This window comes from Macaca fascicularis, chromosome 7 (assembly GCF_037993035.2).
Source record: "Macaca fascicularis isolate 582-1 chromosome 7, T2T-MFA8v1.1".
Taxonomy (NCBI): Eukaryota; Metazoa; Chordata; class Mammalia; order Primates; family Cercopithecidae; genus Macaca; species Macaca fascicularis.
The window spans coordinates 17,224,132-17,245,989 of record NC_088381.1 but is presented as its reverse complement, the minus strand read 5'-3'; the positions used below and the strand labels follow the sequence as shown (position 1 = coordinate 17,245,989).

The 21,858-nt window shown below is 45.9% G+C and overlaps 1 protein-coding gene across 3 annotated transcripts in view; it reads right to left on the bottom strand.

Annotated features, from left to right (window-relative positions):
* The window catches only part of RAD51 (RAD51 recombinase), a 40,765-nt gene extending 19,271 nt beyond the window's left edge, over positions 1 to 21,494 (bottom strand). For all 3 annotated transcript variants that reach the window (XM_015452661.4, XM_005559197.5, XM_073995525.1), the window contains exons 1-5: positions 21,224 to 21,494; positions 17,177 to 17,265; positions 14,321 to 14,458; positions 8,871 to 8,988; positions 5,991 to 6,082 (exon numbers count right to left, since the gene is read on the bottom strand). In XM_015452661.4, coding sequence (XP_015308147.1) covers positions 5,991 to 6,082; positions 8,871 to 8,988; positions 14,321 to 14,458; positions 17,177 to 17,263 — 435 coding nt within the window. In that variant the 5' untranslated portion in view covers positions 17,264 to 17,265; positions 21,224 to 21,494. The remainder of the gene's footprint in view (positions 1 to 5,990; positions 6,083 to 8,870; positions 8,989 to 14,320; positions 14,459 to 17,176; positions 17,266 to 21,223) is intronic.
* Positions 21,495 to 21,858: the final 364 nt, after the last annotated feature.

Sequence of the window (21,858 nt, the reverse complement as noted above, 5' to 3'; positions counted from 1 at the left end):
TTTTTTTGAGATGGAGTCTCGCTCTGTCGCCCAGGTTGGAGTGCAGTGAGGTGATCTCGGCTTACTGTAAGCTCCGCCTCCCGGGTTCACGCCATTCTCATGCCTCAGCCTCCGGAGTAGCTGGGACTACAGGCGCCCGCCACCATGCCCCGCTAGTTTTTTGTATTTTTAGTGGAGACGGGGTTTCACCATGTTATCCAGGATGACGTGGATCTCCTGACCTCGTGATCCACCCGCCTTGGCCTCCCAAAGTGCTGGGATTACAGGTGTGAGCCACGGTGCCCAGCCAATAAACATTTTTAATAAAGTATTACTTAAAGTCAGATAAATTGGCCAGTCACGGTAGTTCGCACCTGTAATCCTAGCACTTTGGGAGGCCGAGGCGGGCGGATCACTTGAGGTCAGGAATTTGAAACCAGCCTGGCCAACATGGTGAAACCCTGTCTCTACTAAAAATACAAAAAAACTACCCAGATGTGGTGGCAGGCACCTGTAATCCCAGCTACTTGGGAGGCTGAGGCAGGAGAATTGCTTGAACCCAGGAGGTGGAGGTTACAGTGAGCTGAGATTGTGCTGCTGCACTTCAGCCTGGGCGATAGAGTGAGACTCCAAATAAATACATAAATAAATAAATTCAGAGTAAATTATTAAGGACAGTTCTTAACTTGATTTACAAGAAAAAACACAAAAGAAAATAATTTACATAGGATGTCTAAATCTATAACTGAGTTCCAAAAACTACTGCTATTTTTTTGAGAGGATAAGAACATAGGCCGTGCGTGGTGGCTCATACCTGTAATCACAGCACTTTGGGAGGCCGAGAGGAGCGGATCACTTGAGGTCAGGAGTTCAAGACCAGCCTGGCCAACATGGTGAAACTCCGTCTCTACTAAAAATACAAAAATTAGCTGGGTGTGGTGGCAGACACCTGTAATCCCAGCTACTTGGGAAGCTGAGGCAGGAAAGTGGCTTGAACTTGGAAGGCGGAGGTTGCAGCAAGCCAAGATCGCACCTTACACTCCAGCCTGGACAACAGAGCAACACTCCTTCTCAAAAAGAAAAAAAAAAAAGAAAGAAAAAAAGAACTTGCCGGGCGCGGTGGCTCAAGCCTGTAATCCCAGCACTTTGGGAGGCCGAGATGGGCAGATCACAAGGTCAGGAGATCGAGACCATCCTGGCGAACCCGGTGAAACCCCATCTCTACTAAAAAATACAAAAACTAGCCGGCCGAGGTGGCGGGCGCCTGTAGTCCCGGCTACTCGGGAAGCTGAGGCAGGAGAATGGCGTGAACCTGGGAGGCGGAGCTTGCAGTGAGCTGAGATCCGGCCACTGCACTCCAGCCTGGGTGACAGAGCGAGACCCCATCTCAAAAAAAAAAAAAAAAAAAAAAAAGAACTCAACTGAGTTGAGTCCTGAGGATAGAAAAACACTAGGAAGCCTCTTCTTTTTTTTTTTTTTTTTTTTGAGACGGAGTCTCGCTCTGTCGCCCAGGCTGGAGTGCAGTGGCCGGATCTCAGCTCACTGCAAGCTCCGCCTCCCGGGTTTTGACGCCATTCTCCTGCCTCAGCCTCCCGAGTAGCCGGGACTACAGGCGCCCACCACCTCGCCCGGCTAGTTTTTTGTATTTTTTAGTAGAGACGGGGTTTCACCGTGTTAGCCAGGATGGTCTCGAACTCCTGACCTCGTGATCCGCCCGTCTCGGCCTCCCAAAGTGCTGGGATTACAGGCTTGAGCCACCGCGCCCGGCCGGAAGCCTCTTCTATAACACTGATATAAGGCAGATTTTGTTTCAGTTATTCTTGATCTCCAACAGTAAGTTGTGTCCATGGCAGAAGTGGGTATAATCTATCTAGGTTAAACTAATGCCATGTTCTTCAAACTAACTAAAATTGTAATAAAGTTTCAAAAGATTATAGCAGAAGAGTTGGTCCATGGGCATAGGCCAGGTTCGAGGATACTCTGTGGACTGGCTACTCATGTGGCACCTCCTCAAAGCCAGAGAACATTAGGACCCACTTAGATGAGGAAAAAGGGTTCCTCATTACACTGCCTGAAGTTGCAGAAAAGATGAAAGTTTGTTAGCTTTCTCTTCTATATCCTACTCCCTCCATTTCTCATGGATCTTTCATTTCCAGAATGAGACTGAGTTCCACATCTCTCAATACAGCTAGAAGTTTTCACTTAGGGTTTGTCACCTCAAACCTGTCATCTCTAAACTTGTACTCACGTTTCCAACAAAACTGTCTCCCCCCCCCAAAACACTTTTTAGGTTTACTAAGTTACTGTAATACATCGTTGGGCTGAGGTGTATTTTATTTTTTTGGGGGGGACGAGTCTCGCTCTCTCACCCAGGCTGGAGTGCAGTGGTGTGATCTCAGCTCACAGCAAGCTCCACCTTCTGGGTTCATGCCATTCTCCTGCCTCAGCCTCCCGAGTAGCTGGGACTACAGGTGCCCGCCACCACGCCCGGCTAATTTTTTGTATTTTTAGTAGAGACGGGGTTTCACCATATCAGCCAGGATGGTCTGGATCTCCTGACCTCGTGATCTGCCTGCCTCCGCCTCCCAAAGTGCAGAGATTACAGGAGGGAGCTACCACACCCAGCTGGGCTGAGGTGTATTTTTTACAGTCATTAAGTGCTGCCCTTTACAACATATTTTACCTATGTCTCTTTAGTGTCACTATCTTAGTTTAGTCCTGACCAGCTAATGCTTACTCTCCACAAACTCAAGTTTAAACTTCTCAACCTTCTGAAATAGGGTTATTTTTTTTTTTTTTTGAGACAGAGACAAAATCTTGCTCTGTTGCCCAGCCTGGAGAGTAGTGGTGATACAATCTTGACTCACGGCAACCTTGGCCTCCTGAGCTCAAGAGACTCTCCCGCCTCCACCTCCCAAGTAGCTGGCACTACAGGCACAGGCCACCACGTCTGGCTAATTTTTATATTATTTGTAGAGATGAGGATTTGCCATGTTGCTCAGGCTGGTCTCAAACTCCTGAGGTCAAGCGATCCACCCACCTTGGCCTCCCAAAGTGCTGGGATTACAGGTGTGAACTACCATGCCCAGTTTGATGTATATTTTTAAGGATCATCTCCTACTTTTCTACACAAACTCTGAACCAGGTAAATGATCTTGCTTATTTATTGTCTTTTCTTTCTAACTTATGCCTTCCCATCCTCTGTCCATCCCATTCTGTACAGTTAAATGCTTTTAATTTCCTTCCTTCCCAAATTTAGCATTCTTCAGAAGTCTGGTCCAATATCTTTTCTCTATAAAGTATTCCATCATCACTCTAGGGTGAAATTACCGCTTTCTATTCCTTAAACGGCTAACCCATTTCCTCTATGACATTAATTTTATATATCAGGCATGTTTTTGGACATCTATTATCTCCACCCATTCAAGCATTTATTGTTTACTGAGTGCTAAGCACTGCCTTAGGCACTAGCAATACAGCAGAAAACATGCAGTGGCATGATCCCAGTCACTGGAGCCTTGACCTCCTAGGCTCAAGAGATTCTCTCTCCTCAGCTTCCTGAGTAGCTAGGATCACAGGTACACACCATAATGCTGGGTTAATATTTGTAATTGTTTTTTTTTTTTGCTTGCTTTTAGAAACAGCGTCTCAGAAACAGGGTCTCACTATGTTGCCTAGGCTGGTCTCAAATTCCTGGCCTCACGCGATCCTCCCACTTTGGCTTCCCAAAGTACTGGGATTACAGGCATGAACCACCGTGACTGGCCTCTTATGAAGTTTTAAGAACATCATCGGCTGGACGCGGTGGCTCAAGCCTGTAATCCCAGCACTTTGGGAGGCCGAGACGGGCGGACCATGAGGTCAGGAGATTGAGACCATCCTGGCTAACATGGTGAAACCCCGTCTCTACTAAAAAAAATACAAAAAACTAGCCGGGCGAGGTGGCGGGCGCCTGTAGTCCCAGCTACTCGGGAAGCTGAGGCAGGAGAATGGCGTGCACCCGGGAGGCGGAGCTTGCAGTGAGCTGAGATCCGGCCACTGCACTCCAGCCTGGGCAACAGAGCGAAACTCTCTCTCAAAAAAAAAAAAGCCGGGTGCGGTGGCTCAAGCCTGTAATCCCAGCACTTTGGGAGGCTGAGACGGGCGGATCACGAGGTCAGGAGATCGAGACCATCCTGGCTAACACGGTGAAACCCCGTCTCTACTAAAAAATACAAAAAACTAGCCGGGCGAGGTGGCGGGCGCCTGTGGTCCCAGCTACTCCGGAGGCTGAGGCAGGAGAATGGCGTGCACCCGGGAGGCGGAGCTTGCAGTGAGCTGAGATCCGGCCACTGCACTCCAGCCTGGGTGACAGAGCCAGACTCAGTCTCAAAAAAAAAAAAAAAAAAAAAAAGAACATCATCTCTGAAGTCTGGTTTGAGTCCAGTATCTGCTACTTAAATACAATGTACTGGGAAATTATTTAACCCACTGTGTCTGTTTCCAAATCTACCCACAAATGGGAGCATAAGTAAAGGAGAAAGAAACTGAAGGGGTCCACGGAAAGTTCTTTCCTAATGGAGGAGACACTAGGCATATTTGTATACTAATGAGGATAATCTCCTAGAGAGGTATAAGAGAAAATGGAAGGAGTAGAGTCCTTGAGAAGGTGGCAGGAGATGGTAACCAAATCATTGATAGAATGGGCCTTTGAGAAGAAAAGGGACACTTTCTCCATTGCAATCTGAGATAAGAAAAGATGGGCACAAATGTAGATTTGATGCAAAGAGCAGTTAGGTTATTGGCTGAGAATGAGAGTTGAAGAGGAGCATAAAGTTATGATAACAGAAGACAAAGTATGAGATTATGAGATGCCTGTCTAACTCAGTGGGAAAGTACACCTAAATGGAGAAAGTAGACTTGCCAAGAAGTTTTGACCGGTAAAAGTTTGTTATCTTGAATTTTTTCGTTTTTTTTCTTTTTCCTTTTTTTTTTTTTTTGAGGCAGTCTCACTTCTTTGACCAGGCTGGAATGCAATGGTGCGATCTCAGCTCACTGCAACCTCCGCCTCCTAGGTTCAAGCGATTCTCCCGCCTCAGCCTCCCAAGTAGCTGGGATTACAGGCACGTACCAACACGCCCAGCTAATTTTTGTATTTTTAGTAGAGACGGGGTTTCACCATGTTGGTCAGGCTGGTCTTGAACTCCTGACCTCAAGTGATCCGCCCAGCTTGGCCTCCCAAAGTGCTGGGATTACAGACGTGAGCCACCATGCCTGGCCAGTCATCTTGAATTTAAAGTGAAGTCAGTCAGCTTTATTATACGATTTTTCTCCAGCGTAATCTGCTATTTGGGTACAGACACTGAGAAGACAGATGAGTTTCATCTAAGGTTGGCATCTCTTCAAGTGGGTATGTAAACTGAGGCTATTTGCAAGAGAATTACTTTAATGATGAATCATAAAATCTAGACTAATGAAGAAGATAGAGGGCTGGGCACAGTGGTTTACGGCTGTAATCCCAGCACTTTGGGAGGCCGAGGAGGGTGGATCACTTGAGGTCAGGAGTTCAAGAGCAGCCTGGCCAACATGGTGAAACCCCGTCTTTACTAAAAACACAAAAATTAGCCGGGCATGCTGGTGGGCACCTGTAATCCCAGGTACTCAGGAGGCTGATGGAGAATCACTTGAACCGGAAAGGAGGTTGCACTGAGCTGAGATCACACCACTGCACTCAAGCCAGGGCGACAGAGCGAGAATGTCTCAAAAACAGGAAAAAAAAAAAGCAGGTAAAGCCAGGAAAGGCCTGGTAGGAAAGTATGTGAAATCAGTGTACCTGAAAGGAGATCAATGATTTGGAAGTTTCCATGACATGGAAGAATTTTGCAGTAGGAGTCTATTTTCTAACTATTAACAGCTATAAGATTCTTGAGGACAGAGACAGTGCCTTTTACGGCCATCCTAACAGATGCTTGCAACTAGCAGGAATGAAGTAATGTTTGCTTATTTGATTAGCCATAGCCCCAGTAGCTCACCTGGCAGGTGACAGCTAGTGTATGACAGATCTGGGTCTTCCCAGTTCGGAATTCTCCAAACATTTCTGTGATAGATCCAGTCTCAATTCCACCTAAAAGAGCAATAAGAAATACCTCTTAGCATAATACAAACATTTAGAAACTGTAGTCACAGAAATGTTCTTGGAGCTCAAGAGAAGGATATTTACATAAATTAAAAATTCAATTTCCAACAACCGATTTTTCAAAAATGTATTTTGAGGCTAGCCATGGTGGCTCAGGCCTGTAATACCAGCACTTTAGGAAGCTGAGGTGGGCTGATTGCTTGAGTTCAGGAGTTTGAGACCAGCCTGGGCAACATGGTGAAGGCCTGTCTCTACAAAAAATACAAAAATTAGCCGGGCATGGTGGCGGGTGCCTGTAGTGCCAGCTACTCAAGAGCTAAGATAAGAGGATCACTTGAGCCTGGGAGGCAGAAGCTGCAGTGAGCCGAGATCATGCCACTGCACTCCAGCCTAGGCGACACAGTGAGACCCTGTTTCAAAACAAACAAACTAAAAGTATTTTGAAATAATTATAGATTTATAGATAGTTGCAAATAAGGCTAGGTGCGGTGGCTCATGCCTGTAATCCCAGCACTTTGGGAGGCCAAGGCAGGCGAATCACCTGAGGTCACGAGCTTGAGAGCAGCCTGGCCAACATTGTGAAACTTCGTCTCTACTAAAAATACAAAAATCAGCTGGACATGGTGATGGGCACCTGTAATCCCAGCTACTCAGCAGGCTGAAGCACGAGAATCACTTGAACCTGGGAGGCAGAGGTTGCAGTGAGCCGAGATCACACCACTGCACTCCAGCCTGGGTGACAGAGTGAGACTCCTTCTAAAAAAAAAAAAAAAAAAGGCTGGGCACAATATGGTGAAACACCATCTCTACTAAAAATACAAAAATTAGCCAGGCATGGTGGCCCATGCCTGTAGTCCCAGCTACTTGGGAGGCTGAGGCAGAAGAATCACTTGAACCCGGGGGGTGGATGTGGCAGTGAGCCGAGATCACGCTACTGCACTCCAGCCTGGGCAACAGAGCAAGACTCTGTCTCAAAAAAAAAAAAAAAACAGCTGGGTGCAGTGACTCACGCCTGTAATTCCAGCACTTTGGGAGACTGAGGTGGGTAGATCAGGAGGTCAGGAGTCTGAGACCAGCCTGGCCAAGATGGTGAAACCCTGTCTCTACTAAAAATACAAAACTTAGCCAGGCACGGTGGCAGAGGCCTGTCATCCCAGCTACTCATGAGGCTGAGGCAGGAGAATCGCTTGAACCCGGAAGTCAGGGGTTGTAGTGAGCTGAGATCGTGCCACTGCACTCTAGCCTGGGCAACAGAGCAAGACTCTGTCTTTAAAAAAAAAAAACAAACAAGGCCGGGCGTAGTGGCTCACGCTTGTAATCCCAGCACTTTGGGAGGCTGAGGCGGGCGGATCATGAGGTCAGGAGATTGAGACCATCCTGGTTAACATGGTGAAACCCCGTCTCTACTAAAAATACAAAAAATTAGCCGGGTGTGGTGGCAGGCACCTGTAGTCCCAGCTACTGGGGAGGCTGAGGCAGGAGAATGGCGTGAACCTGGGAGGCAGAGCTTGTAGTGAGCCTAGATCATGCCACTGCACTCCAGCCTGGGCAACAGTGCAAGACTCTGTCTCAAACAAACAAGCAAAACCATAGGGAAGTTCTATACACCTAGCCTTCTGTAGTGTTAACATCTTGCATAGTGATAGTACAGCACTGCTATTAGAAAACGGACATTGGGGGCTGGGCACAGTGGCACACGCCTGTAATCCCAGCACTTTGGGATGCTGAGGCGGGTAGATCATCTGAGGTCAGGAGTTCAAGACCAACCTAGCCAACATGGTGAAACCTCATCTCTACTAAAAATACAAAAATTAGCTGGGCGTGGTGGCACTCGCCTGTAGTCCCAGCCACTTGGGAGACTGAGGCAGGAGAATCACTTGAACCCAGGAGGTGGAGGCTGCAGTGAGCTGAGATTATGCCACTGCACTCTGGCCTGGGTAACAGAGCAAGACTCTGTCTCAAAAAAAAGGAAAGAAAACCAACATTGGGCCAGGAGAGGTGGCTCAAGCCTATAATCCCAGCAGTTTTGGAGGCTGAGGCAGAAGAATGGCTTGAGCTCAGGATTTCGAGACCAGCTGGACAACATAGTGAGGCCCTGTCTCAAAAAAAAAAAAAAAAAAAAAATTAGCCAGGAAGTAAATGATTGTAGTCCTAGCTCTGGGGAGACTGAGGCTAGAAGATCACTTGAGCCCAGGAAGCAGAGGTTGGTAAGCCCAGGAAGCTTACTTCCTTAAGCAAAAGGAGCTTACTCTCTCAATGCAATATTAAATGGAGACTAAATTCTTTAATTTGCAGGTAAGTTTAGTATTTTATAAATAAGGGCCTACCTTGCAGCAGTCTTACCTCTTCAATGTAGATACTTTCTTTATCTCTCTTTTTTTTTGAGACAGAGTTTTGCTCGTCACCCAGGCTAGAGTGCAGTGGCGCAATCTTGGCTCACAGCAACCTCCATCTTCCGGGTTCAAGCAATTCTCCTGCCTCAGCCTCCCGAGTAGCTGGGATCACAGGCATGTGCCACCACGCCCAGCTAATTTTGTACTTTTAATAGGTTTCTCCATCTTGGCTGGGCTGGTCTCAAATTCCTAACCTCAGGTGATCTGCCCACCTTGGCCTCCTAAAGTGCTGAGATTACAGGCATGAGCCACTGCACCTGGCCTTCTTTTATCTCTTTATCATTATCTAACAAGTAAATGCTACCCAAACATTTCAGTTTTGTTCCATAACCTGGAAGCTTTCCTAACTAGAGTTCACAACACAGAATAAGGGATTACTACACCTTGAAGTAGTTTGTCAAGCTCTTTGGAGCCAGTAGTAATCTGTATGATCTCTGACCGCCTTTGGTGGAATTCAGTTGCAGTGGTGAAACCCATTGGAACTAATTTAGCTGCCTCAGCCTGGGAAAAATAAGAAATGTTAAATCAACAAAATAATATTCCTTACCACAGTGATCTTGAGGGCAAAAAATATATATATAAAGAAAAAAGAAATATTAGTAAAACAAGAATCCGGTGTGCAATGAAACGAGAAACTAATAAAATTACCAGGATGATTTCTCTTTAGAAAGTCATAAAAAAGATAATCTCATTCAGAGACTCCATGAAGATCAATTTGTTAATCACCAATTCAAGTTAATATGTTAATACAGTTTTAAAAACTATTATAGATCCATACATATGTGTTTTGCCCAATTTATGACAAAAATGACAATACAGTACACCTTCATTTCCTGCTCCATCAACCGCAGACTGTATCCCTTAACTTCCTACTTTGTAAAAATGAGGACATTTGCCCTTCCATCTTTTCTCTCTCCATGGCTACTTCCCCACCTCTATCAGCCGTACCTTTTCTTTCATATTGTCTGGCTGAGAACATTCACATTCTATTTTGTAATTACAGATAAGTATTCTATAATAGCACTATGGGTTGATTCTAAAATTGAAAAGTAAATGCATTCACAAATATGCAAAAATAAAGCAACACACTCCTAAATAACCAACAAGTCAAAGAAGAAATGACAAGGGAAATGAGAAAATATTTTTTGCAATGAATGAAAATGAAGATAAACCAAAACTTACGGGCTCCAACAAAAGCAGTGCTCAGAGAGAAATTCATAGCTATAAATACCTATATTAGAAAAGAAGGCTGGGTGCGGTGGCTCATGCCTGTAATCCCAGCACTTTGGGAGGCTGAGGTGGGAGGACTGCTGGAAGCCAGGAGTTTGAGACCAGCCTGAGCAACAAAGTGGGACCCTGGCTCTAAAAAATGTTTTAAAATTAGCAGGGCATGGCTGGGCACGGTGGCTCACACCTGTAATCCCAGCACTTTGGGAGGGTGAGGTGCGCAGATCACAAAGTCAGGAGTTCAAGACCAGCCTGCCCAATATGGTGAAACCCCATCTCTACTAAAAATACAAAAATTAGCTGGGCATGGTGGCATGCACCTGTAGTCCCAACTACTCAGGAGGCTGAAACAGGAGAATTGCTTGAATCCAGGTGGTGGAGACTGCAGTGAGCTGAGATCGCACCACTGAACCCCAGCCTGGGCAACAGAGCAAGACTCCGTCAGAAAAAAAAAAAAAAAAAAAAAGGCCTGGCGTGGTGGCTCATGTCTATAATCCCAGCACTTTGGGAGGCCAAGGCAGGCAGATCACGAGGTCAGGAGACCGAGACCATCCTGGATAACATGGTGAAACCCCATCTCTACTAAAAATACAAAAAATTAGCCAGGCATCATGGCACGCGCCTGTAATCCCAGCCACTCGGGAGGCTGAGGCAGAAGAATCACTTGAATCCAAGAGGCGGAGGTTGCAGTCAGCAGAGATCGCACCACTGCACTCCAGCCTGGGCACAGAGGGAGACTCTGTCTCAAAAAAAAAAACAAACAAACAAAAAAACCAACAAATTAGCAGGCCATTGTGGAGCGTGCCTGTGGTCCTAGTTACCTGGGAGGCTGAGGCAGAAGGTTTGTTTGAACCAGGAGTTGGAGGCTGCAGTGAGCTATAATCGCACCACTGCACTGCAACAAAGTAACAGAACAAGACTCTGTCTCTAAAAATGAAACAGATAAATCCTAACCTAACCTTCCAAAGAACAGCAAACAAAACAAAGCAAGCAGAAGGATGGAAATAAAACAAGTTGGGTCGAAACTATTAGGTAAAGGACAGAATAATAGAGAAAAATCAATGAAACCAAAAGCTGGTTCTTTGAAAACATCAACGAAATTGACAAACTTTTAGCTGCACTGACCAAAAAAAGAGAGAAAAGACTCAAATTACTAAAATCAAGAATGAAAGAGGGAACATTACTACTGACTTTATGGAAATAAAAAGTAGTATAAGGAAACCCTTTGAGCAACTCTATGTCAACAAGTTAGATAACTTAGATGAAATAAGCAAATTCCTAGAAAGATAAACTACAAAAACTCACTCAAGAAGAAAATCTAGGCCGGGCGCGGTGGCTCACGCCTGTAATCCCAGCACTTTGGGAGGCCGAGTCGGGCGGATCACGAGGTCAGGAGATCAAGACCATACTGGCTAACATGGTGAAACCCCATCTCTACTAAAAATACAAAAAATTAGCCAGGCATGGTGTTAGGCACCTGTAGTCCCAGCTACTCGGGAGGCTGAGGCAGGAGAATGGCATGAACCTGGGAGGCGGAGCTTATAGTGAGCTGAGATCGCGCCACTGCACTCCAGCCTGGGTGACAGAGCAAGACTCCGTCTCAAAAAAAAAAAAAACCAAAAAAAAAAAGAGGCCGGGCGCGGTGGCTCAAGCCTGTAATCCCAGCACTTTGGGAGGCCAAGACGGGCGGATCACGAAGTTAGGAGATCGAGACTATCCTGGCTAACTCGGTGAAACCCCGACTCTATTAAAAAATACAAAAACCTAGCCGGGCGAGGTGGCGGGCACCTGTAGTCCCAGCTACTTGGGAGGCTGAGGCGGGAGAATGGCGTAAACCCGGGAGGCGGAGCTTGCAGTGAGCTGAGATCGGGCCACTGCACTCCAGCCTGGGAGACAAAGCGAGACTCTGTCTCAACAACAACAACAAAAAAAAAAAAAAAAAAAAGAAAAGAAAATCTAAATAGACCCATGGAAAGTACAAAGATTAAACTTTTATAATTTTAAAATTTCCCATGAAGGAAAAAAAAAATAAACAAATAGTTGAAAAAGTCAATGAAAGTTTATTTTCTAAACTTTTCTATATATTTAATATTTCATTTAAAAATTTATTACAGGGCCAGGTGCATTGGCTCACGCCTGTAATCCCAGCACTTTGGGAGACTGAGGCGGGCGGATTACCCGAGGCCAGGATTTTGAGACCAGCCTGACCAATTCATATACTCACTGTCAATTCCGTGCAACAAACATATACTAGACACTTACTCTGTATGAAACATAATCCCAGGGACTCTGAAGGATATGGAGAAAAAGAAGAGCAGATTCTTGCCTCCACAGAACTTATAATTTAATCAGGAAGATACACTATACAAAATAACTATAGTACAAGTAGATGTGATGGGTAATATAAGAAGTACTAACAAAAGAGCCATGGGAGCTCAAGGAATATAGACTACTTCCTTTGGTGAAAAACAGAAAGAGAAGGTATTAGCAAAGACGAAACTGGTAGAAATGGCCAGGTTAGTGGCATGTGCCTGTAGTCCCAGCTACTCAGGAGGCTGAGGAGAATTCCTTGAGCCCAAGAGTTTGAAGCTGCAGTGAGCTATGATCATGCCATTGCACTCCAGCCTGGGCAACAGAGTGAGAGTCTGTCTCTCTCTCTCTTTTTTTTTTTTTTAAAAGGTGGGCATAGTGGCTCGTGCCTGTAATTTCAGCACTTTGGGAGGCTGAGGCAGGTGGACTGCTTGAGGCCAGGAGTTTGAGACCAGCCTGGGCAACATGGTGAAACCCCGTTTCAACTGAAAATACAAAAAGTAACCAAGTGTGGTGGTGGGCGCCTGTAATCCCAGCTACTCGGGAGGTTGAGGCAGGAGAATCACTTGAACCTGGGAGGCAAAGGTTGCAGTGAGCCAAGCCAAGATTGCACCACTGTGCTCCAGCCTGGGTGACACAGCGAGACTCTGCCTCAGAAAAAAAAAAAAAAAGGAAAACAAACAATACAATCATAATCTTTACTGGCCAGAAACTAAGAACATAAAATATTGAAAAGTTAAGACACATATGTCTATACCATTTTGCATTTCAAATCATGATATTCTAGGTTTGCATTTTTGTGTTCATAGAAGCAGAGAAGTGATTCGATTTCTGAAACCAAGATCTCACAAGGCAAAAAGTAAAGATCCTGTCAGCATTTGTTCATTCACAAAAACTGATGCCCAAAAAGTGAAAACAGAAAGACTTTAGGGACCCCTACTGGCTTAGTCAATATGACAATCTTTTAACAAAAGTACTGTTAAGGACTCAGAACTCTTTCTTATTTCCAATTAAGCAACCACTTCAACAAATATTCATTTATTTGAGTAATCCAATAAATTTATCTAACGCTAACAGTAATCGATACGTGAAAATACAATTTTATAAATAAATATTTGCAGATCGGGCGCGGTGGCTCAAGCCTGTAATCCCAGCACTTTGGGAGGCCGAGACTGGCGGATCACGAGGTCAGGAGATCGAGACCATCCTGGCTAACACGGTGAAACCCCGTCTCTACTAAAAAATACAAAAAACTAGCCGGGCGCGGTGGCGGGCGCCTGTAGTCCCAACTACTCGGGAGGCTGAGGCAGAAGAATGGCGTGAACCCGGGAGGCGGAGCTTGCAGTGAGCTGAGATCCGGCCACTGCACTCCAGCCTGGGCGGCAGAGCGAGACTCCGTCTCAAAAAAAAAAAAAAAAATAAATAAATAAATAAATAAATAAATAAATAAATATTTGCAGCGGGGCATGGTGGCTCACACCTGTTATCTCAGCACTTTAGGAGGCTGAGGTAGGCAGATCACAAGGTCAGGAGATCAAGACCATCCTGGCCAACATGGTGAAACCCTGTCTCTACCAAAAATACAAAAATAAGCTGGGCGTGGTGGCAGGTACCTGTAGTCCCAGCTAATGGGGAGGCTGAGGCAGGAGAATTGCTTGAACCTGGGAGGCGGAAGTTGCAGTGAGCCGAGATTGCACCACTGTACTCCAGCCTGGCAATAGAGCAAGACTCTGTCTCAAAAAAAAAAAAAAAAAAAAAAAAAAATCTGCTCTATACTATATAAAACTGCAAGGATAAAGGCAGTAAAACTGTGTAACTATATAAATACTGAAGGAATAGGTTCATAAAACAAAATGTAACCATGGCGAAATATGGATGTTAAAGAACTATATGAAGCTAGAAAAATAAAGAGGCCAGGCACAGTAGCTCACACCTGTAATCCCAGCACTTTGGGAGGCTGAGGTAGGTGAATCACCTGAGCTCAGGAGTTCGAGACTACCCCAGCATGGTGGCATGTGCCTGTAGTCCCAGCTACTTGGGAGACTGAGGTGGAAGAATCGCTTGAGCTTAGGAGGCGAAGGCTGCAGTGAGCTGAGATGGCACCACTGCACTCCAGCCTGTGTGACAGAGCAAGAACCTGTCTCCAAAAAAAAAAAAAAGAAACAGGTAACAGTCACCCCTGGAAAGGAGAACGAGATGACAGAAGAATGAGAGATGGAAGGAAGAAGTCTTTCACTACATTACCTTTTGTACTAGTCCCACTAATGCCTCCTTAGGTCAATTAAGCAGTACTTACCAGAATTTTATCAGCTTTGGCTTCACTAATTCCCTTAATATTTATTAGCTCCTTCTTTGGTGCATAGGCAACAGCCTCCACAGTATGGAATCCAGCTTCTTCCAATTTCTTCACATCGTTGGCATTTATGCCACACTGCTGCAAATGAAGAAAACCATGGATAAATTTAAACTTTAGTTATTTAATCTAACACAGATGATATGTGTCCTACATACGCCACAGAGGTGCTTGAAGACTTGTAATACAACTGTCCCTTGAAATCCTGGGGTGGGGAGATGGGAAGTTGGTTCCAGGATCCCCAGCAGATAACAAAATCCAAGAATGCTCAAGTCCCTTATATAAAATGGCATATTACCTGCATATAACCTCTATACATCCTCCTGTATACTTTTTTTTTTATATGTAGTTGATTGAATTTTTGATATGCAGTTTGTTGAATTTGCTGATGCAGAATCCAGGGATATAGAGAGCCTACTGGATTATATGCAAAAGCTGAAAAATGAGCCCTATATATGAGGTACTTAATAACAAATTAACAACCTTTTCATTATCAAAATCAATAATTTTAAACTAGCACTATGCCATGTATATTAAAAAGAACTCTTATAAGCAAATGGAATTAAAAAGTAACTCCCAACTTTTTTTGTGTGATCCTAAATGATCTCCGAGACTTTGGGCCCTACAAGATCAGTTTAAGACCGTGTTGCTCAGCACTTTCCATATCAAGCACATAAAAAATGATATTTTTACACTATGGTAGGGTAAACAGATAAGGCTGCTCAGAATGAAAAGAGCGCTATCTTGGCCTATCAATACCTTTTTGTTGAACAATGACCAGAAAGCTCTGCTCTAACAACTGACATTAACAGTGAGGAAAACTACTTTTTGTCAGGGACTTTTATATCTCTTCTTAAACCACCCAAATCCACCTCTTTCTTCCTATATTCAAGTCAGTTTTGGTTTCATTAGCCACCAAAACCATGACTTCTGGGAAAACATGAGTTAGTAGGTGAATGTGAGTGTATTCAGGGGTTGGGAGAATTTAGAAGAGGGGAAAGATTAGTTTGCCAACATAAGCCATGTCTGCTGTTAATATTTAAGCAATAAGCAATATGCATGTATGAGTATAAGGATGCTCACGGCACCAGAAGTTATGATTCTGAACTTTAAAATGTTTATCACAAATCCATTTAAGTAACTTCTAGAGTCTTTTTTAAATAAGCTTTTTGCACTCCTAGAGTCTTGAAGATTAGTCGGAGATGGGAAATTTGAAAAAAGAGACAGAAAAATCAAGTCTTTCTCTGCTTTCCCCCTACTTATCTCAGCCCCAATCAGCTGCACTCACACGGCAGTCTCTATACAATGGGCAGAAATAGTGTGAGGCCTCAGCTCCGGTGCTTAATGTTCTTGTGCAGAATCCTGAATTGGAGCTTATCTCTTATACCGTAACACCACCACAGCCTTCTCTCTGCCAATGACAGCTGACAGCACAAAGCTAAGTCAATAAAGAGAAGTTGGCTGCCGGGCGCGGTGGCTCAAGCCTGTAATCCCAGCACTTTGGGAGGCCGAGACGGGCGGATCACGAGGTCAGGAGATCGAGACCATCCTGGCTAACACGGTGAAACCCCGTCTCTACTAAAAAAAATACAAAAAACTAGCCGGGCGAGGTGGCGGGCGCCTGTAGTCCCAGCTACTCGGGAGGCTGAGGCAGGAGAATGGTCTAAACCCGGGAGGCGGAGCTTGCAGTGAGCTGAGATCCGGCCACTGCACCCCAGCCTGGGCGACAGAGCAAGACTCTGTCTCAAAAAAAAAAAAAAAAAAAAAAAAGAAGTTGCTACCCTGTCTTCCTTGCATAACTGGTCCAGGCCACTATAATTCCCAGAACGGCACTTTCATACTTAGTGCAAACAGCACAGGATGCTTTGGCTGGGCGTGGTGGCTCATGACTGTAATCCTAGCAGTTTGGGACGCTGAGGCAGGTGGATTGCTTGAGACCAGGAGTTCAAGACCAACCTGGTCAACACAGTAAGACCCATTTCTTAAAAACAAAACAAAAAACAGCACAGGCCGGGCATCGTGGCTCATGCCTGTAATCCCAGCACTTTGGGAGTCCAAGGCGGGCAGATCACCTGAGGTCGGGAGTTCGAGACTAGCCTGACCAACATAGAGAAACCCTGTCTCTACTAAAAAATACAAAAAAACTAGCCAGGTAAGGTGGCGGGCGCCTGTAGTCCCAGCTACTCGGGAGGCTGAGGCAGGAGAATGGCGTAAACCCGGGAGGCGGAGCTTGCAGTGAGCGGAGATCCAGCCATTGCACTCCAGCCTGGGCGACAGAGCGAGACTCCATCTCCCAAAAAAAAAAAACAAAAACAAAAACATATACAGATATAAAATTAGCTGGGCGTGGTAGCGCATGCCTGTAATTCCAGCTACTTGGGAGGCTGAGGCAGGAGAATCGCTTGAACCTGGGAGGCAGAGGTTGTAGTGAGCCGAGATTGCGCCTCTGTACTCCAGCTTAGGCAACAAGAGCGAAACCCATCTCAAAACAAACAAACAAACAAAAAAAAGCACAGCACAGACATTCCACCATGGGATCCTAGGCCTCAGTTTCTGACAGTCCAGCTCTCAGAAATAAAAATGATAAAGTAAGAAGAGAATGGTTGACAAAGGAAGACGCCCTGCCAGACATATTTAGCAACAATCTGCAGCCTTTCCACAGGATTATTGACAACACTTCTGAAAAGTCTTGGGTCTTGACCTTGGTAGTAAACCTACAGTTTATGTAAAGGTTATAATACCTTCCACTAGGTAGAAGAATCTAGTATATATTTTCAAAATTAGCAACTAAGCACATACCTCTAACCGTGAAATGGGTTGTGGGCCAAAGCTTTCTTCTTCCACTGAAGTATCTGCATTTGCTTCAAGCTGCATCTGCATTGCCATTACTGAAAAATACAAATGCCTATCAGTATAAACACTAGAGAAATAAGGTGCATCTCTCTCCCTATCTTCTATCTAGCTAGTTGTATCAAAAAGACTTTAGGAAGAGCCAAGGCCATTCTCTTATTGTGTCTCTCTGTTCTCCTGCTTTATATTCCTTCAGAGTAGGGGCCAAGTTTTACTTATTTTTATATACCCCATTATACGTTATGAATGTGTTTGCAAACAAATACTGTGTGATCTCACTCATATGTAGATTCTAAAAAAGTTGATCTTGGCAGGGTGCAGAGGCTCATGCCTGTAATCCCAGCTCTTTAGGAGGCCTAGGTGGGTAGATCACGAGGTCAGGAGATTGAGACCATCCCGGCCAACATGTGAAACCCTGTCTCTACTAAAACTGCAAATATTAGCAGGGTGTGGTGGCACACGCCTGTAATCCCAGCTACTCAGGAGGCTGCGGCAGGAGAATGGCTTGAACCTGGAAGGCAGAAGACTGCAGTGAGCTGAGATCACACCACTGTACTCCAGCCTCATGACAGAGCGAGACTGCGTCTCAAAAAAAAAAAAGTTCATCTCATACAAGGAACAAATAGAAGAGTGGTAACCAGAGACTGAGGAGAATGCAGCCGTTGCAGGGGGCAGGAAGGAGAGAGGTTGATCAACAGGCACAAAGTTTCAGTTAGATAGGAGGAATAAGTTCTAGGGTTCTATTTCATAGTAGGGTGACTACAGTAAACACTAATGTAATGAGTACTTCAAAATAGCCAGAAGAGAGTATTTTGAATGTTCTCACCACAAAGAGAAATGACAAGTGTTTGAACTGAATTGATGGATATGCTGATTACCCTGATTTGATCATTCATTATTCAATATATATGTACTGAAATATCAACTTGTTCTCATAAATATGTACAATCATCTGTCAAAAACAAAGTAAAACTTATTATTTTCACAACCTTGGGATATAAAAAGATTTCTTGAAACGATACATAACGCACTAGCCAAAAAGGAAAAGACTGAAAGCTGAACTACATTTAAATTCAGCACTTCGGCCAGGCACTGTGGCTCAGGCCTGTACTCCCAGCACTTTGGGAGGCTGAGACGGGCAGATCACCTGAGTTCAGGAGTTCGAGACCAGCCTGACCAACATGGAGAAACCCTGTCTCTACTAAAGAAAAATACAAAATTAGCCGGGCGTGGTAGCACATGCCTGTAATCCCAGCTACTCAGGAGGCTGAGGCAGGAGAATCGCTTGAACCCGGGAGGTGGAGGTTGCGGTCAGCCAAGATCGCGCCATTGCACTCCAGCTTGGGCAACAAGAGTGACTCTCTGTCTCAAAAGGAAATATAAATAAATAAAATAAAAAATAAAAAAATAAATTCAGCACTTCTATTCATCAAAGGACACCACTAAGAGAATGACAAGTCAAACCACAGTAGAGGTGAAAACATTTAGCACAAACATAACTGAGGGCTGATAACCAGAATATAAAGAACTTTGGCCTGGCGCGGTGGCTCAAGCCTGTAATCCCAGCACTTAGGGAGGCCAAGACGGGCGGATCACGAGGTCAGGAGATCGAGACCATCCTGGCTAACACGGTGAAACCCCGTCTCTACTAAAAAATACAAAAAACTAGCTGGGCATGGTGGCGGGCGCCTGTAGTCCCAGCTACTGGGGAGGCTGAGGCAGGAGAATGGCGCGAACCCGGGAGGCGGAGCTTGCAGTGAGCTGAGATCCGGCCACTGCACTCCAGTCTGGGCGACAAAGCGAGACTCTGTCTCAACAAAAAAAAAAAAAAAAAAGAACTTCACATCAGTAAGAAAAAGTAGAAAAATAGACAAGAGATTTGAACAAGTACATCACAGAAGATATCCAAATGGGAAAAACATATGAACAAATACCCAACCTCATTAGTAATCAGGAAAATTAAAATCACATTGAGACATTACTGTGTAACCAGCAGAATAGTAAAAAAAAAAAATTTTTTTTTTTTTTTTTTTTTGAGACGGAGTCTTGCTCTGTCGCCCAGGCTGGAGTGCAGTGGCGCCATCTCGGCTCACTGCAAGCTCCGCCTCCCGACTCATTGCATCTCGGTTCACCGCAATTCTCCTGCCTCAGCCTCCCCAGTAGCTGGGACTACGGGCGCCCGCCACCACGCCCGGCTAATTTTTTTTGTATTTTTAGTAGAGACCGGGTTTCACCATGTTAGCCAGGATGGTCTCTATCTCCTGACCTTGTGATCCGCACGTCTCAGCCTCCCAAAGTGCTGGGATTACAGGCGTGAATCACCGCGCCCGGCCAGAATAGTTAAATATAAAAGGCTGAAAATCGTGTTGTCAAGCATGTAAAACAACGAAACACTCAACACTCCTGATGTATTTTTATATAAAATTCAAAAACGAGCAACATTAGTTAATCGCATTAGAAACCAGTGTACCAGTTACCACTGTAAAAAGGGGAAAATATTAAATACTACATAAGGAAGGCTTCTGGGGACCATTCTATTAAGTGGTGATTACGTAGGTGTACATTCATTTTGTCTTGCTCTATCGCCCAGGTTGGAGTGCAGTGGCCTGATCACGGCTCACTGCAGCTTATACTTCCCAGGCTAGATCCTCCCTTCTCAGCCTCCTGAATAGCTGGGCCTACAGGTGCACGCCACCAAGCCTGGCTAATTTTTTCTATCTGTAGAGATACTGGTCTCACTATCTTGACCAGGCTGTTCTCGAACTCTTGGGCTCAATTGTCCTCCCGCCTCCACCTCCTAAAGTGCTGGGACTACAGACTTGAGACACTACACCCGGCCAGTATATTTTGTAATAATTCACGGAGTTGTATACAGTTGTGAATGTGCATTTTTCTACATGTATATTACATATCACTTTAGAAGTTTAAAAAAAAAAAAAAAAAGCCGGGCGCGGTGGCTCACGCCTGTAATCCCAGCACTTTGGGAGGCCGAGGCGGGCGGATCACAAGGTCAGGAGATCGAGACCACGGTGAAACCCCGTTTCTACTAAAAATACAAAAAAAAATTAGCCGGGCGCGGTGGCGGGAGCCTGTAGTCCCAGCTACTCAGGAGGCTGAGGCAGGAGAATGGCGTGAACCCGGGAGGCGGAGCTTGCAGTGAGCCGAGATTGCGCCACTGCACTCCAGCCTGGGCGACAGAGCAAGACTCTGTCTCAAAAAAAAAAAAAAAAACAGGGGCCAGGCGCGGTGGTTCACGCCTGTAATCCCAGCACTTTGGGAGGTGGAGGCGGGTGGATAACCTGAGGTCAGGAGTTCGACACCAGCCTGACCAGCATAGTGAAACCCTGTCTCTACTAAAAATACAAAAATCAGCCAGTCGTGGTGGCGGGAGCCTGTAATCCCAGCTCCTTGGGAGGCTGAGGTAGGAGAATCGCTTGAACCCGGGAGGCGGAGGTTGCAGTGAGCCGAGATCGCGCCACTACACTCCAGCCTGGGCTAAAGAGCGAGACTTCATCTCAAAAAAAAAAAAAAAAAAAAAGTTTTAAGAAAACCAAGCCTCACTTCAGATCATTCTCTAGGCATCATGCGAATGGTTTTCCGCATTAGATGACGAAAATACTGTTTTGGCAATTGCAGGTTGGTACTTTCTAAGCACGGTGTAACGGAAAGACAGACCAAGAATCCGGAAGCCCTGGCTGTGATATTAAACAGCTGTGGCTACACCGCTCTGATCTCAGACTCCTCGCTCAAACTCATAAAACGGGTGTTGGCTATGAAGGCTCTAATGTTTCTCCCCTAGTTCTAAAGACTGGGATCCACCTGTGTTTTCGCCCCAGCAACTGAGAGTCGGTCGGACGCGGACACGCCCTGCCACGTCCGGGTTTCACACTGTGCGCGGAGACCCCACCTGCCCCTGAGCATTGGACCGGCCAGGACCCAGGTGGGCGACGACGAGCCGCAGCTATAGAGGGCCCGGCCTGCGCCTCACACACTCACCTTGGCCCTCAGCGCTGCTCTTTCCAACGGGCCGCGCGCTCCGACTTCACCCTGCGGGGGTGACACGCGCCTGACCCGCGCGGACCCCAACGCCCCTGGCTTACGCCCTACTTCAAGTCTACTCGCTTGCCCCAGCCTTCTGCGCACAACCCAGACGAGTTTCAGCTCCCAGCTGCACGCCTCGGGAAGCGCCGCGCTCTCCTTAAGGGTCGGTCTCTGGTCGCTGGGCGCGCTCCGACGGCGGCTTTCAGAATTCGCGCCAAACCCTCTCGCCCAGGGTCACGCACGCGTCGGCGTAACGTATCTCCGCCTTCCGGATCCGCCTTCTTGCCCCTTCCGCCCACCGCGCTAGCCCAAGACTGGAACTCGAGAGCTTGATCCTGCGCGAGGTTACGGACTGCCCTCTTCCCTTTTTGCGTAAGGACTAATTCAGACTTTATGCCGGGCGCGGTGGCTCACGCGCGTAGTCCCAGCTAACTCGGGAGGCCGAGGCGAGAGGATCGTCTGAGCCTGGGAGTTCTAGGCCAACCACGGCAACGCCCCTACTCTTACCCTAGTCCCTCGCGGGTGGGGCGAGGGTTTTCGGGGGACGGTGGGGGAAGACATCAGAGTTGCTGTGGTCTGTTTACCAGATC